General features: G+C 51.0%; 1 protein-coding gene across 1 annotated transcript in view; it reads left to right on the top strand.

The window, feature by feature from the left end:
* The first annotated feature begins 13,070 nt into the window (after positions 1-13,070).
* PTK7 (protein tyrosine kinase 7 (inactive)) overlaps positions 13,071-15,954 on the top strand; it is a 109,691-nt gene continuing 106,807 nt past the window's right edge. Inside the window, exon 1 of the mRNA XM_077814180.1 lies at positions 13,071-13,151. Within this exon, the coding sequence (XP_077670306.1) occupies positions 13,112-13,151 (40 nt within the window). The 5' untranslated portion in view covers positions 13,071-13,111. The remainder of the gene's footprint in view (positions 13,152-15,954) is intronic.

Raw genomic sequence — 15,954 nt, 5'->3', positions numbered from 1 at the left:
TCAGCCAGGGAAGGCCGATGGCCTGCGCTGGGCACTGGCTGACCCCAGTGGGCCCGTCTGGCCCTGTGATCCGTGAGCACGAGCCAGAGCCAATGGGGAGAATCGTGAGGGATGGAGCCTCCCTGCTCCCAGGGCGCTGGAAGGGGGCCACAGATCGTGCTAGGCAGAGCTCGGCAAGCACATAGTCTGTCGGGCTGGCCTGACTCCTCTCCCTGCAGCTGTTAGCTGTCCACGCGTCACGCCGAGGGCTCTCAGGGCCAGTCTGCCGGCGTTCTGCTGTACGCTGGCTGGGTGTACTATGTGCAGACTCTCCCTCTCTCGGTTGCCAAGTCAAGCACTCAGAAGTTAGGACATGCCAGTATTAAGTTACCTGCGCACCCTCAACACGGCCCCTCTGGGCACCTGCATTATGACCGTCTGTACATGCTCGTGTGCTGCCTTTTCCCCAGGGCCTGGTCTCCGCCAGCGCGCAGGATGGGTGGTGCTCACCTAATGAGCAGCGAGTCTCATGGTGCAGCGTGTGACCCCAGCCACTGCTCGACCCCTCCGCTGAAGCCAGAATGATTAATTTCCTGATGACCCTTTCTAGGATGCTCATCACTGAAAAAAAGAAATTCCATTATGTGGAATCGGACTGACCTGCCATGGGTCAGCAGCAGGGCTGGACCCTTCAGATCCACCCCACTGACCTCAGCAACTTGAGCTAACAGAGTCACTGCTAGCAGTAGTAGGCTGTCATCCTCCATGTGGACCAGCACTAGTGGGGGATTAGACCACTTTTGCTTGGTGGCTTTCACAGCTATTTGCTGACAGCAGAGGACTGGTGAGACTCCCGGATGTTCAGTTCCATTCCAGGCTGTGGAGGGGAGTGGTCTGTGCATAGCTTCTTGTACCTGTTCCCCCCACCCTTGCCCCAAAGCCTGGCTCCTGCCCCATCTCCTTCCTGCTCTTTCTTCCCCACCCTTCATTCGCTGGCCCAGCCCCATTCTCCTGGCCCAGATGGTCCTAGTCTCCCTCTCCCGGCTTGCTGGCCATTTCCCAATGACCCCCTGTAAGAGGCTGGCTCACCCCACAGGCTGGAGGGCTGGGGATAGACTGCTGGGATTACAGACGAAGCCTGGGTTGAATCAGGGACTGCCCTACAGCAGGTGGCTGCGATGGAGGGGGAGCTGGGGCAGGTGAGGAATGGCTCTTGCAGGGCAGACCCTGGAATCAGGTGAGCTGTCCCAGGACAAGCAGGGGCGAGACTAGGAAGGCCCAGGAGGGGGAAAAGAAACCATGTGCGGATTTAGGAACTGATACTGACTGGTATTTTGAGGGTTAGTGGCAGTGTGGCTTGTATTACTAAACCCATGCCCCAAGGAGGAGTATTTTTGACCAAGAAAAAATCCTGAATGAAGTTTTATTTTAATGCTCCAAGAGGGGAAACTGAGGCAGGCTACTTGGACCATAATCCTAGGCCATGAGGTGGGCATGGGAGGTGGGTGGCCCACTAAACCCACCCTCGCAGTCTCTCCCCCTCTCCACATCTAGTTCCAATGTCCTTGTGCGGCCAGTCACCGTCCCCCGTCCTGCTCTTTGCCTGCCCCTAAACTGGTTCCCAATCCTAGTATCCAGCCCCGGGATCCTCCTCCAATCTCAGTCTCCCTCCACCACCTCCCAGCCTCTTTGCCCAGCCAGTCCCAGTTCTCCTGCACCCCAGCTTCTTGTCAGATCTCTCTCCTTACCCAAGACCTCGCCGCTGGTTTCTAGTATCAGGCTCCTTGTACAGTCAAGTCTCCCCCCACGACTCCCTTTCGGATCTCCGTATCAACTCCCAGTATTCCTCCCACCCTCACCCCGTTTTCCTCATGGGTTCCCAGTCTCCTCGCTCAGCCTCCCCCACCTCCCCTCCCAGTCTCCCTCCTTCCCCTCTCCTGGTCTGGCTAGTGTCCCCTCTGCATTGGAATCAGGTGCCTTCCTGCTCCCCACGACCTGGGTGCCAGCAGGGGAGGGCACTGAGTGCGCAGGAGAGACTGGCTTGCTGCTCTCAGATCCTGGCCCCCTCCAGCCCAGAGCAGCCACTGCAGGGACAGTCCTGCTGAGTGGCCCATAGCCATGGGTAGAGCCAGGGCCGGCTCTAGGTTTTTTGCCGCCCCAAGCAAAAAAAATGTTGGACCCTCCCTCCTTTTTTTGGCTTTTATACAGGTTCGCACTTTGCAATGGCTTTTGGTTGGTTTGTTTTGTTTTGACTGTTTAAAAAAAAAAAATGAAAACAGAGAATTTGTAGTGAGTGAAATAAAGCAATTTCCTACGAGTGTACTCATTTAATTTTAACAAAATCACAATTACAAAGAATTTGGGTTCAACAACACGCTAATGAAAAACGTTACTGTCTTCCGATGTGCCTGGTTTTGCATAAATTAAAAGAATTTATAGGACCTGAATTTTTCTGGTTTTCATACTTGTGTCATCTTAATAATTCAGTGAAATCTAAATTGTTTGCAGTGGTACTCTCAATGGAAAGGAATGCGAGTCTGACAAACAATTCTGAGACAGGGTGGACCTCAAATAATGGTTTAGTCAGTTCAGTTCTGAGAAACTGCACTCGCCAGAAGCCACTGATACGGGTCACGGTAAAAGAACGCGTAACGCTAGAGCTGTGTTTGGAGTGAAAAAATCATTTCTTGCTATAAATTCTAATACTTTTCGAGGAGAAGTTTTAGGACTTATGAGCCCAGGTAAAGCTATTAATTCTTCATACAGTTCTATTCCGTCAATGGCAGCAGCGTTATCAGCACTGAGCGCTAAATGCAGGTCTTGGCAGTGCTTCAGGAGGCCGTCGTTGGGAACCTGCTTTTTAATATTTCCAATATCGTACAGGAAATTCAAAAGTTTCACAGTGACCATGCAACTGATAAAATCTGTCTTCAATGGAAGTTCTAGCTCCATCCAAAACCAAAAAACTACATCTTTGGTCTGTGAATACAATAACCACGATCGATTAATTTGTTCCCCATTTTTCATTTTTTTCTTCATACTGGATGGCATAAATCAACTATTCGACTCATTAAATGGATATTCAAATGTAGGATCTAGTTTTGAAGGACTTTTTTTCACAATAATCTTTAGTATTGCGTCAGTAATTACTGTCGGCCATGTACTTGGATCTGATTCTATGTCAGTGTCCCCACCTTCCAATAATTGTTCTTCAGTTTTAGATTTGGATAACAGTTCTTCGTTTCTGGACTCTTCAGCTGAAGAAGTAAATCTTTGGATGGATTGTGATTGTTTGTCTTTATCAGCGAAGATAATCTTTGGTCAGATTGTTGTTCATCTTTATCAGTTGATAAAGATAATCTTTGGTTTGATTGGTCTTCATCAGCTGATGAATAATCACTTTCAATGCATTGCTTAGAGCTTTCTCCTTGATTGTCGACTTTTTAAAAATACTTATGAAGTACGAGAGAGTTTTTCTAATTCTTTTTGCCATTTCTCTCTTTGTTGCCGGTAGGCATCACCGGAAAGTCGTTTTCGGTTTTGTCCCCGCATTTTTGCCCTATAACCACTGGCAACCAACGCAACTCGGAAATTGGCGCAAATGGTGCTGATAGGGCGGCACAGTACACACAAGTAATCGTGATTCCTGATTGAATTAATCAATAACCGTTAACGTTTACACATTTACACATGTTCACACCGAGTGACCGTGTCACAGCGTGACATGATATTTTCCACGTCACGCTCCTATCGCACTACTGGAGATTTTTTTGATCTTCATGTATTATTTTTTTTTGTACATTGGTGGATTTTTCTGGGGAAAAAAAGGGTGTCCAGAATGCCGCCCCTGGAAATGTACCGCCCCAAGCCCGTGCTTGCTTTGCTGGTGCCTAGAGCTGGTCCTGGGTAAAGCATGGCTGGGAGCTGGGGCATGTGCTGTCTGGGCAGCACTAGGAGCTGTGAGGGGATGGAGCATGCTCAGTGGTGACAGAATCCTTGGGGAGTTTAGCTGCTAAACTCAAGCAAGTTCCTAAGGAGCATGTGTGAACTGGGCTGGTTCGAAGTCTTTTCATAAGGATGGCAAAAGCCTCTTCCCCCCTTCCCTCCAACTTTCAATCCCTGCTCCAAAGCAGAGGGGCACTACAGGTGGTCAAAAAGGCCACCATACGTTTTTAATATGGGCAAAACAAGGTGTTTTCCCCCTTCGCCTCATGCGTGGAAATGCCTGAACCGTTTTGGCTCGTTTGCCAAAAAGAAAAATCTTAGCAGGAGGCAGGGACCCAGCGTGGAAAGTTCATCCTAAGTAGTTACCCAGCAATGTGATCAGCACCTGGAAAGAGGGGCTTAGACTGGGAAGGGGTGGGCAGTCCTGTCCGTAAGGAATATTTCAGAGGGGAGCTCAGGACCCCATTCTGCTGGGCAGAGTACATACACGTAGTAAGAGAAAGAGCTTGCAGCCTATTGGATGAGGGGTGGGAGGGGAAACTGAGGCACGTGCTGGGGAAGTGACTTGGCCACGGTCCCACAGCAGGCCTGTGCAGAGCTGGGCTCAGAACGCAGGTCTCCTGAGTCCCAGCCCAGTGCGCTCTACCCCGGGTGATGCTGCCTCTCCTGAGCCCTGCCCTTTCCCTGGGCGAGAGGCACTCCTATGGCTCTCATCCATGGAGGAGCCTGGGTTTGTTTTTCCAGCTGTCTGAAGGGCTGAGCCTACCAAAGCTGCTCTGAACCCAAGTCTTTGTTGGGGCCTCAGGCGCAGTGCTGGGTGTGGGGAGAGGGTTTGAGCTCTCGCCAGCTTTGCTCTCAAAGGACTAGTCCTTATTTGAACCTTCCCTCAATGGGGGTGGGGAAGGACGGTCCCTGACCTGTTTTCTAGCAGTCGCTACACCCGGCAGAGCCAGCTGCTGTGTACTGCGTGGCCAACGTGTGAGCTTGGCTCCTGACCCCGTCTGGTTACAAGTGCCTGATATCATTCTGAACAGCTCTCCCTTCTGCCGGGGTGCTAGGGGGACTTGGCTCCCTACCCTGGGTTGCATGGCCAGCATGTAGAAATGGACCCTGCCCCCAGTAAGTGCCCTGGCGCTCGCTGTGGTTCTTTGGTCTAGGGCTTTCCAAGGTGCAGCCCTCCTCATGGCCATGTCCTGTTTGAACTGTATTTCAATTGGGCAGTGCAGAAATAGAGAGAAAATGGGGTTTTACTCTTCAAAACTCAAACACTGTAAAATGCAGTTAAGGTGACGCTTCCCACCCCACCACCTTGACTTGGTCGCTCTGGTCCCTACCCTCAGTGTCCCTTGGGGGCTGGCAGGACCTTACCCCTCCCTCAGCCTCGTTGCCCTGGGTGTTCTGTGACAAGCAGCAGCAAGCCCTGCATAGAGCACAGCAAGGGGCTGGTGGGCTGTGTAGACAGGGTGCGGAGCTGGAGCTGTGCTGGGCACAGAGAGGATGGCAGGTCTGGTTGGGGTGGGCTAGGTGCTGTGATGTTCCTATTGCCATCCCCACAGGGGCAGAGTTAAGGGGGTGTGGTTGCGTTGTGCAGAGAGAGGGTTGAGAAGCTGCCCTTTTCCCGGCCCAGCGCTTCCCCATCAGGGTAGAACTCAGGGAACACAGCTACTGTGTCTGATATTGGTATTAGATTCATAGACTTTAAGGCCAGAAGGGACCATCATGATCATCTCGTCTGACCTGCACATTGCAGGCCACCGACCCTCACCTGCTCGCTCCTGTAATAGACCCCTAACCTCTGGCTGAGTTACTGAAGTCCTCAAATCATGATTTAAATTCACGTTACAGAGAATCCTCCATTTACACAGCTCCCCTTGGAAGACTGTTCCAGAACTTCACTCCTCTGATAGTTAGAAACCTTCGCCTAATTTCAAGCCTAAACTTGTTGATGGCCAGTTTATAGCCCCTTGGTTTTGTGTCCACATTTGCCCTTAAGTTAAATAACTCCTCTCCCTCCCTCACGTTTATCCCTCTGCTGTATTTATAGAGAGCAATCGTATCTCCCCTTGGCCTTCGTTTGGTTACAGTAAACAAGCCAAGCTCTTTGAGTCTCCTCTCATAAGGTTAGTTTTCCATTCCTTGATCATCCTAGTAGCCCTTCTCTGCACCTGTTTCAGTTTGAATTTGTCTTTCTTAAACCTGGGAGACCAGAATTGCACAGAGTATTCCAGATGAGGTCTCACCTTGTACAGTGGTACTAACAATTCCCTGTCTCTACTGGAAATATCTCGCCTGACGCATCCTAGGCCTGCATTAGCCTTTTCCACGGCTGCATCACACTGGCAGCTCAGTCATCCTGTGATCAACCCATACACCCAGGTCTTTCTTCTCTGTCACTTCCAGCCGATATGTCCCCAGCTTGTAACAAAAATTCTTGTTGTTAGTCCCTAAGTGCATGACCTTGGACTCTGCACTATTAAATTTCATCCCATTTCTATTACTCCAGTTTTAAAGGTCTTTCAGATCTTTTTGTATGGTATTTCCATCCTCCTCCACATGGGCCATACCTCCCACTTTGTGTCATCTGCAGATTTTTATTAGCGCACTCCCACTTTTTGTGCCAAGGTCATTCATGAAGATATTAAATAAGATTGGTCCCAAGACAGGTCCCTGAGGAACTCCTCTAGTAACCTTCCTCCAGCCTGACAGTTCACCTTTCAGTATGATCATTGTAATCTCCCTTTAACTGGTTCCTTATCCTTTCAATGCTCATATTAATCCCCATCTTCTCTAATGTAACTAATAATTTCCCGTGTGGAACTGTATCCATTGCCTTACTGAAATCCAGGTGGATTAGATCTATTGCATTTCCTTTGTCTAAAAAATCAGTTATCTGCTCAAAGAAAGAGATCAGGTTGGTCAGGCATGATCTACCCTTTGTAAAACCATATTGTGTTTTATTCCAGTTATTATTTACCACTATAATCTTAACTACCTTTCAAAATTTGTTCCAAGACATTGCATGCAATTGAGGTCAAACTAACAGGCCTGCAGTTTGGTCCACTACTAGATGGAAATGGTAGAATCATCCAGGATAAGGCAGCAGAGGTGTTCAATAAATATTTCTGTTCTGTATCTGGGAAAAATATGATGTAGACATATCATATGATAATGCTCTTTCTGTTCCACTAGTATCTCAGGAGGTTGTTAAACAGCAGCTATACAGTTAGACATTTTTAAATCAGCAGGTCCAGACAACTTGCATCAAAGAGTTGTAAAGGAGCTGGCTGAGGAGCTTGCTAGACTGTTATTGTTGTTTTGGAACACTAAGGAAGATTCAGAACACTGGAAGAAAGCTAACACATGGCATTATTTAAAATGGGATTACATTGATCCTGGGCAAGATAATGGAGCGGCTGATAGGGGACTTGATTAATAAAGAATTAAAGGAGCGTAAGATAACTCATGCCAATCAACTGGGGTTTATGGAAAGTAGATCCTGTCAAACTAACTGGATATCTTTTTTGATGAGATTACAAGCTTGGTTGATAAAGGTAATAGTGTTGATGTAAGCTAGTTAGACTTCTGTAAGGCATTTGACTTGCTGCCGCATGACATTTTGATTGAAACAACTAGAAAGATATACAATTAATAGAGAACACATTAAATGGATTAAAAACTGGCTAACTGGTAGGTTGCAAAATGTAACTGTAAATGGGGAATCATCAGTGAATGGGTCTGTTTCTAGTGGGGTCCTGCAGGGATCGGTTCTTGGCCCTGTGTTATTTAACAATACTATCAATGACTTGGAAGAAAACAAAAATCACCACAGAGGAAGTTTGTAGATGGCCCAAAACTTGGGGGAGTGGTAAAGAATGAAGAGGACAGGTCACGGATTCAGAGTGAACTGGATCACTTGGTAAGCTGGGTGCAAGCGAACAATCTGTGTTTTCATACAGCTAATTGTAAATGTCTACATCTGGGAACAAAGGCTGTTGGTCACACTTGCAGGATGAGGGCCTCTATCCTGGGAAGCAGTGACGGGAAAAAATGTGAGAGTTGTGATGGATAATCAGCTAAACATGAGCTCCCAGTGTGACACTGTGGCCAAAAGGGCTAATGGGATCCTGGGCTGCGTAAACGGGATTTGGAGTAGGAGCAGAGAGGATCTATTGCCTTTGTATTTGGCACGGCTGTGATGGCTGCTGTGCAGTCTCTCTGTGACCTTCCCTGCAGAAAGGGAAGGCAGATAGTTAGACATGGTTACTGGTAGAAGTGAAGGGTACAGACATGTTAGCAGCAGCCTGTGGAAGCTGAGACTTGCACTCATATATCTCTGGCTCCCAGCCCGGTGCACCTTCCCCTCGGCTACCTTGTGAGGGAAGGGCTCTCTCTCTCCCCCTCTTTCTGTCTGCTTGCAGCAATCCAGCAAACCAAAAAAAGGATGAGCTCCGGCACTTTTGAGTTCTCCAGTGTCGCACTAAATCTCAGCCGTGGCATCCCAGGAACGTCCCTTTCACAGGGATCTTGCCTATCGCTTTCTCCATTTTTGTGCAAAAAGCATTCTGAGGTTAATATTTTCAAATGCCGTTTTTGGAATGCTGTATCTCAAGAAGCCCTTGATTGAGTGGTCCCAGATTTTCCCCATAGACTCTACCCCAGACCGCAAACTGGTATATCCATTTTTAGATAGATCTGACTCTGCCTGTGGATTTTTCAAGCCATTTGAAGATTTGTCCTTAAGCAGAAATGCAGATGCAGCCTTCACTTCTGAGTGGCTCTGTGTTGCTCCATAAAACACAATAAGTAAAGGAGAACAGGACAGTGCCATGTGCTATGAAATGAAGAACAGGGAAATGGGCACAATGACATGAGACTAGCAGGCTATGGCAAGAGGAAAGCTCCCATGCTAACAATCCAGCAAGGAACCCTCCTGCTCTGGGCCCTGGGGGGTGGCCCCACAGCATCTTTCCCAGCTCGATTTTCTAGGCTTTGTTTAAGCTCCCATATTCGTAACCAGACCTGAGGTAGCTTGGGTACTCACTCTGTTTGGGTAGTTAGCTCCGCACCCTGGTAATAAGCCTGTGGCATACTATGCTACTGACAGGTGTGGTACAAAACCCAGCTTAGAGAGGAGATCTAGTTGCTCCATCATGAAGATTGCAACAGCATTTCTCTTCAAAGCCCAATTGTCCAACTTCTCTACGTGCTCAGTCAGATCTGCTTGAAATCTGGCATGCCGGTTCAAGGCCCGTTTGTGGTGAAAAATTGGCAGCATTGGGTCAAAAAGTTCCCGAGATACAAATCCCCCAAATGACTTTTTGTTGTTTACATTTTCAATTGCTTACAGTGGTTTTTGCTCCAACATGGAAAATCTACTTGAAACCTACATCCCTAAGCTGCTCCGACGGAGATCTAGGTCTGGTACGCAGGCGGCGGGTCTAGTACTTTGGTTCTTATCCTCCAGAGCAGTGTCTTGGACGGCTCCCCGCCTTCTCCAACTTCTAGTGCTGGGACTCACAGACGCGATCACGGCAGCTGCCAGTGGTGCCAACTCTCATGATTCTGTCCTGAGTCTCATGATAATTATTGCTTTCCTTAAAGCCCCAGCTCCTGGAGTCAAGTGGAGATGTGATGATTTCAACCTTCGTTTTTAAAGAAAAAGTACACTTCTAGCCCTCGTGGCTGTGGAGAAAGCCTCAAAACGTGACCCCCGTGCACCCGAAAGGCTCCAAAAGCAGAAGGCCAATAAAAACACCACCAAAGCTTTTATTTTTACATAATCTCATGCTTTTAAAGCCAACCTCCTGATTTCTGGTGAGCCTGACTCGTGCTTTTTGAACATTTGGGGTTGTCAGTATGCATCTCTGACTGTCACAGAAAGATGAACAGCAGTTTTAGGAAGAAGATGGGTGCTATAGCCACCAACGAAACAGGCCACCACTGCCCTGCTCCACTGCCTGGGGCTGGGGGAGAGGAGTGTGTGGTGCGTGGGGCGTACTCTGATACTTCCTCCGAGTTTACAGGAGACAACTAAACTTTGTGTTTACTCTCTTATGTTTGCAGTGAATTCGGACACGCCAGCCAGGCACGAGAGGGTGCCCAAGAGGGCCCAGAGCGGACTGTGGGGAGGAAAGGGCACTATCAGTTACTGCACTGCGGGGGGAAGGCGGGCACGAGGCAGTGAGAGCCAGTGGGGGAGGAGCTGATGGAGGGGCCATAATGAGGGTTTTGCCCCCAGGTGGAATGCCGTTGCACCGTTGTTGGGTGGGTGCGTAGGTGGGGGTGGGGGGGCAAAGTCAGGAATGGTGTGGAGAAAGTGGGCAATGAGGCAGAGCTGTTCCAGGCTGGGTGCTCAGGTCAAGCACAGTCTTTTGCTCACTGGGAAATCTCTAGGAGGAGGTGAATGGAAATTCACCCCCACAGCTCCCTTGTTATGCAAAAACCAAGCCTTTGGAAGCTATGCCTTGGAGAAGGGACCATTGTCTAGTCATTACCTGTTCCCACAGTGTAAAGATCAAAGGTCCAAGCTGAATAAAGGAAAGACTAAGTGTGTATATAAAGTCTGCTGCAGTTTCCACGGTATGCATCCGATGAAGTGAGCTGTAGCTCACGAAAGCTCATGCTCAAATAAATTGGTTAGTCTCTAAGGTGCCACAAGTCCTCCTTTTCTTTTTGCGAATACAGACTAACACGGCTGTTACTCTGAAACCTATTCAGGGGTGTACTTGTGCAGTGACCTAGCCCTTGGCTAAGCAATGCCTACTATATGGAGAGGCAGAGGTGAACTAAGACACTGGAGATAACCTTAAATTGTTAAACTTTACAAAGGACACCCCAGAAATTTGGCAAAAACATAAACCATATGAAGTAACATCAACTCTTTCCTTAGGAAAATAATCAACAGTAAATTACCATCATATAAATGTTACTGTGACACGCTGAGCATCTTTCCCAGCCCTGAAGTAAAGCTCTGTGTGGAAGGAAAGTTTGTCTCTCTCACCAACAGAAGCTGGTCCAATAAAAGATATTCTCTCCCCCACATTGTCTAGCACAATAAAAGAAACCTGTCAACACGGCGTTGTGCCACCCCAAGAAGGAATCAGGTCCTGCTCTCCCTGGCTGCAAAGTCCAGCTTTACACCTGCTGTCCCGCCTTCGTCCCTCTCTGGCCTGCACCTCTGTCCAGCAGTCCCCCCTTTGAGTAACAGCTCCTCACCTGTTCCCCGGGCGCCAAAACGGTATTTCCTCTGTCAGTGCCTCAGTGGTGAACCTCCCTGGTGATACGCTTTGTGCTCCTTGCGGCCAGGCGGCATGCACACGGCACTTCGCAGCCCAGCTTCCTCTGTCCAAACCCCTTTTTAGCCAGCACTACCTTCTTTTGCCTCTTTCTGTAACTGCCGTCCAGCTTCCCCTATGGGCAGTTCCTGAGCCTCCCCCCAGCTCCAGCCGCCCTCTCGCCTTTCTCTCTCCCCCCGGCAGCATTCCGAGTTGCTGCACCACGGCTGCAGGCCCTGTCACCTACCCCCCTGGGTCACAAGTACAGCAGGGGCTAGTGCTGGGGCCAGGGTAATTAGACTTACTCTGCGCCGAGGTGGTTATGAACGTGCAATCATTGGGAGAACCCCTGTGTGGGGTTTGAAGGACTGACTCCTACGCGAGCCCCTGGTGGAGCTGCGGGGACGTCTGGTAAGTCTTCCACCATAGGCGTCGGTTCTCTGATTGTTTTAATAGGTTTTCCCTGTAATGCTTTCACCGTTGGAATACGTGTGCTTGCTTAGCAAGAGCTAGTTATCACTCACCTATCGGTAACGATGCGGTTCCCAGCCTCGGAGGGGACAGCGGAGTGCAGACCCTGGCCTGCTTAGGCCGTCTGGCTTACTGGGGTATCAGAAGATCTGTGCAGCCTTGACATACCCTGGTCAGGAGGGCACGAGCTGCAGGCCTCTGCGCCAGGGAGGTGAAGGCTGGGAGCCAGGAGCCCAGGGTAGGTGCCCTCCAGGGAGCAAGTGGGTGCTGTTGCCCTGCCTGTGGGCATGTGGGGAAGGGGTGGTGGTGGTTGAGGGTGTCGGTGCATCCAGCCAGGGCAGGGTAAGTGGGGGTGTCTGTCACTTAGGGTGGGGCCCGTGGGGGGGTGTCAGTTGCTAAGGGGGGAACTGGGGGGCAAGTCACTGGGGGCAGGGCCCCGTGGGAGGAGGGGGAGTTACTAAGGGGCAGGGCAGGACCCCACTGGGTCAGTCGCTAAGGGGTGGGGCCAGAGGTGAAGCGGGGGGGGGTCAGTTGCTAGGGGTGGGGCTGGGGAGGGGGTCAATAGCTAAGGGCCAGGGTTGGGGGGCGGGGTCAGTTGGTAGGGGAGGAGCCGGGGCAGGGGCCAGTAGCCAAAGGGCAGGGTTGGGGGGCAGGGTCAGTTGCTAGGGGAGGAGCCGGGGCAGGGGCCAGTAGCCAAGGGGCAGGGTTGGGGGGGCGGGGTCAGTTGCTAGGGGAGGAGCCGGGGCAGGGGCCAGCAGCCACGGGGCAGGGTTGGGGGGCGGGGTCAGTTGCTAGGGGAGGAGCCGGGGCTGGGGCCAGCAGCCAAGGGGCAGGGTTGGGGGCGGGGTCAGTTGGTAGGGGAGGAGCCGGGGCAGGGGCCAGCAGCCAAGGGGCAGGGTTGGGGGCGGGGTCAGTTGCTAGGGGAGGAGCCGGGGCAGGGGCCAGCAGCCAAGGGGCAGGGTTGGGGGGCGGGGTCAGTTGCTAGGGGAGGAGCCGGGGCTGGGGCCAGCAGCCAAGGGGCAGGGTTGGGGGCGGGGTCAGTTGCTAGGGGAGGAGCCGGGGCAGGGGCCAGCAGCCAAGGGGCAGGGTTGGGGGCGGGGTCAGTTGCTAGGGGTGGAGCCGGGGAAGGGGGTTGTGTCAGTTGCTAGGGGAGGGACGAGGTCAGTCGCTAAGGGGCGGGGCCGGGGCGGGGCCGAAGATCCGTTGCTAGGTGACGGCCCCGCGGTGGCAGTGGGGGAGGGGGTCCGCGTTCCAGAGGGGGTCGCGGCGCCTCCCCGGGGTCAGAGGTCGTGGCGCTGCTCAGGGCGGTTTCCGGTGCGGACCCCCCTCCCGCCGGAAGCCCCTCCTGTGTGTGGCGGGGCGGGGCCGGTGGGCGGAGCCGGCGGCCGGGTGGGAGCGCGGCGGCATGGAGTGAGCGCGGCGGGGAGGACCCAGGGGCTGCGATGGAGGCGGCGCGCGGAGTCGGGCTCCTGCTGCTGCTCGGTGAGTGCGGGGCGGCCGGGCCCAGCGCCCCCCGGGGGCCATGGCGCCTGCTCCCCCCCCCCCGGCCCGGCGCGCGGGTCACGCGGGCCCCGGAGGAGCTGCCGGGCTGCGGGGTCCGGGCAGCAGGGGACCGGAGCCCCCCCCGGGCGGGTCTGGACTGATCCCGGGCGGCCCGTTCTTCCCCAGCCCCCCCCGCCCGGGGCTTCGGAGAGACTCTGAGACCTGCCCGGGACCCGCCTGCGGAGCGCGCCGCCGGGAGCCGGGCCCCGACGGAGGGGTCAGGGATTCCTGGCGGGGAGGGGGGCAGGAAAGACCCTCCCGGTCCGGCCGGCCGGGCCAGAGGGCTCTCCCGGCGGGTCCTGCTGCAGGACCCCCCCAGGCCTGGGTCGGCTCTTCCCCCGGCTGTGTGCCTCTGTTCCCTTCGGACTGGGAGTGGGGTGGACCTGCCCCCGGTTTCAGTCCCCGGCCGTCGCTTGTTCCGTTAAAGAACTTTTAATGATCAAGTCGCCTTTGACTTTTCTTTTGGGTAAATGCAGCTGACGGTGCTCTTGAAGTCTCTCATGATGAGGTGTGTTTTCTGGGCTGTGAATCATTCTTGTGGCTCTTTTCAGTTTTTCAGCCTCCTTTTGGAAGTGTGGACACCAGAACTGGACACTGTATTTATTCCAGCCACTTGTTCCCTACCTCATGTACAGAGATAACACCTCCCTAGGCTGTTCTTTGTTCCCTGTTAGGTCGTGCATGCAGGGATCACCTTAACCCTTTTGGCCACAACATTGCTGGGGGAGCACAAGTTCAGCTGGTTTTCACCAGTCCTTTTCCATACCAGCTTTCCAAATGATGTACTCCTGCCTGCTCATTTCCCTCTGTCACAGCCCTCCCCATTAATGGGGGATTCCTTCAGGTGAGGAGGAAGCATTAGGAGCACAGGGCCTGCAAAGCAGTGAGAACCCATGTGCGTGGAATGATCCATAGTAGCACTAGGCTAAAGACTGAAAGGAAGCCTTGTGGCCACTTGTGAAAAAGACTTGCTTTTTATCCACTTCACTGAGTGTTACTACTTGATGCCGGATGGCTGCATGCCCTGTAAACCTTAATGCCCTCTCTAGGGAACACCATCATATGAAGCTGTAACAACTTTAATAATAATCTTTTAGATCTTGCAATTTGGAACTTTGTTCTAAACTAGCAAGGCCTGAAGTGAGAGTAGAGGGAGTTGGGTTTAGCTGGCATGTTTTTAGGATTTGAAATATGTATTATGGTCAGGTAACTCTCCCGTCTTGAATTTTGCCCCCTTGGATCCCTACCCTCTCATGTTCATGAGAGAGATGACAGCATCTTACTTTCCTTTAGCGTCTGTGTAAAGTGTGATCTCTGCAAACCAGCAGCAAGTACTCCCTGGGTCAGAGGTGCTGTGCATAGCTCACTAAGAGTCCGGTTGGCTATGTGAATAGGAGTGTGGTGTTGGACTGGGGTGGGTATAGAGAATGGGGTGGTAAGGTACTGGATATTACCAGGTCCTGTTGCCATTTCCATGAGGGCAGCAGTAAAGGTGGTGTGATTGTGGTATTTAGGAAGTGTCACCTAGCTCTACGTTTTCTAACAATTTTGGTTTGGTTTTCCTTGTAAGGGGACCTTAACTCAGGGTTTTCCAGCATTTAAGTTTTGGGAAGGAAATTCTAATATTCTGGAAGGGCTTGAGGAGCACAGGGCTGTGTTGGCTGGCAGCAAATTTAATTCCACACTGGCTAAGCTTTTTTGCTTGTGACGCTTAGTTATAACTACAACCATAGTTTTGAAAGTGAGGAAATTAGAAGGCTGTTGGAGGGGGGGAGGGAATCTAAGAATAAGTCTGGAAATACTTAGTTTTATAAAGCATGTGGGGTTCCTGGCAGAGTATTTCCAGACTCTTCAGTGCTTACGTTATTTGGATGACTCAGACAGCATTTGTTTTTTTAATATCTACAGCGTTCTAATTGTGAGGTAAGATGTCAAATTATTTATTTTACCACACTGTGACATGTGCATTGGAGAGAATGAATATATTTGTGGAGGGATATGTTTCCAATACCAGTGATATAACTTATTTGTGCTTTCCAGTGAGGCTTTGGCAGAGTCAATCACAAGAGTCCATTAAGGAAATTAAGTAGTCCCAGGGTGAGAGGCAAGAAGAAACTTCCTCTGTGGACAGGTTATTCCACAGTTACCCAGCTGGAGAGTAGTGTTGTACCTTCCTCTAACTAAAGAATCTGGTAAAGACCACTGTTGGAGACAGGGCAGATGGGCCGTGACAGTGCCTTTTTTTTTTTAATTAATTGTAATTAAGATCTGATGAACACTCCATTCTGTAAAAATGGGAGCAACCAGATGTGAGCGGAGAGACCAGAAGCTAGAGCCCTTGGAAATGTCAGGACTCCAGCAACCGCCAGTGCTTTTAAATGCTTAATAGGAAAAGTTTAGTAACCACCTCCTGTTGCTGGTTTTAAATGTTACTTTAAGAGCTGCTATTTACATTCTTCTAGTAAGTAGCTAATACTTAATGCAGCCCCACAACGTATCTGAAATATTTAAATACTATGCTCCTTCTTAAAACAGGAAAGAGTGGCAAGAAGCTGTGCATGCAACAGGATAACTGCTACATGAGTGTAGTGAAGATTCAGCTGGTATGATTAGTTACATTACAATACAGCAACCTGAGCATTGTGGGTGGAATACCAGAGGCTTCTGAAATAAATGAGCTGTTAAATTGTAAAAGCAGCCCTTCTCCCTGCAGGAACTTGTACTGTGTTGAGGCTTGAGTATA

Source organism: Eretmochelys imbricata, chromosome 3 (genome assembly GCF_965152235.1).
Source record: "Eretmochelys imbricata isolate rEreImb1 chromosome 3, rEreImb1.hap1, whole genome shotgun sequence".
NCBI lineage: Eukaryota > Metazoa > Chordata > Testudines > Cheloniidae > Eretmochelys > Eretmochelys imbricata.
This window is presented reverse-complemented; position numbering and strand designations above follow the sequence as displayed.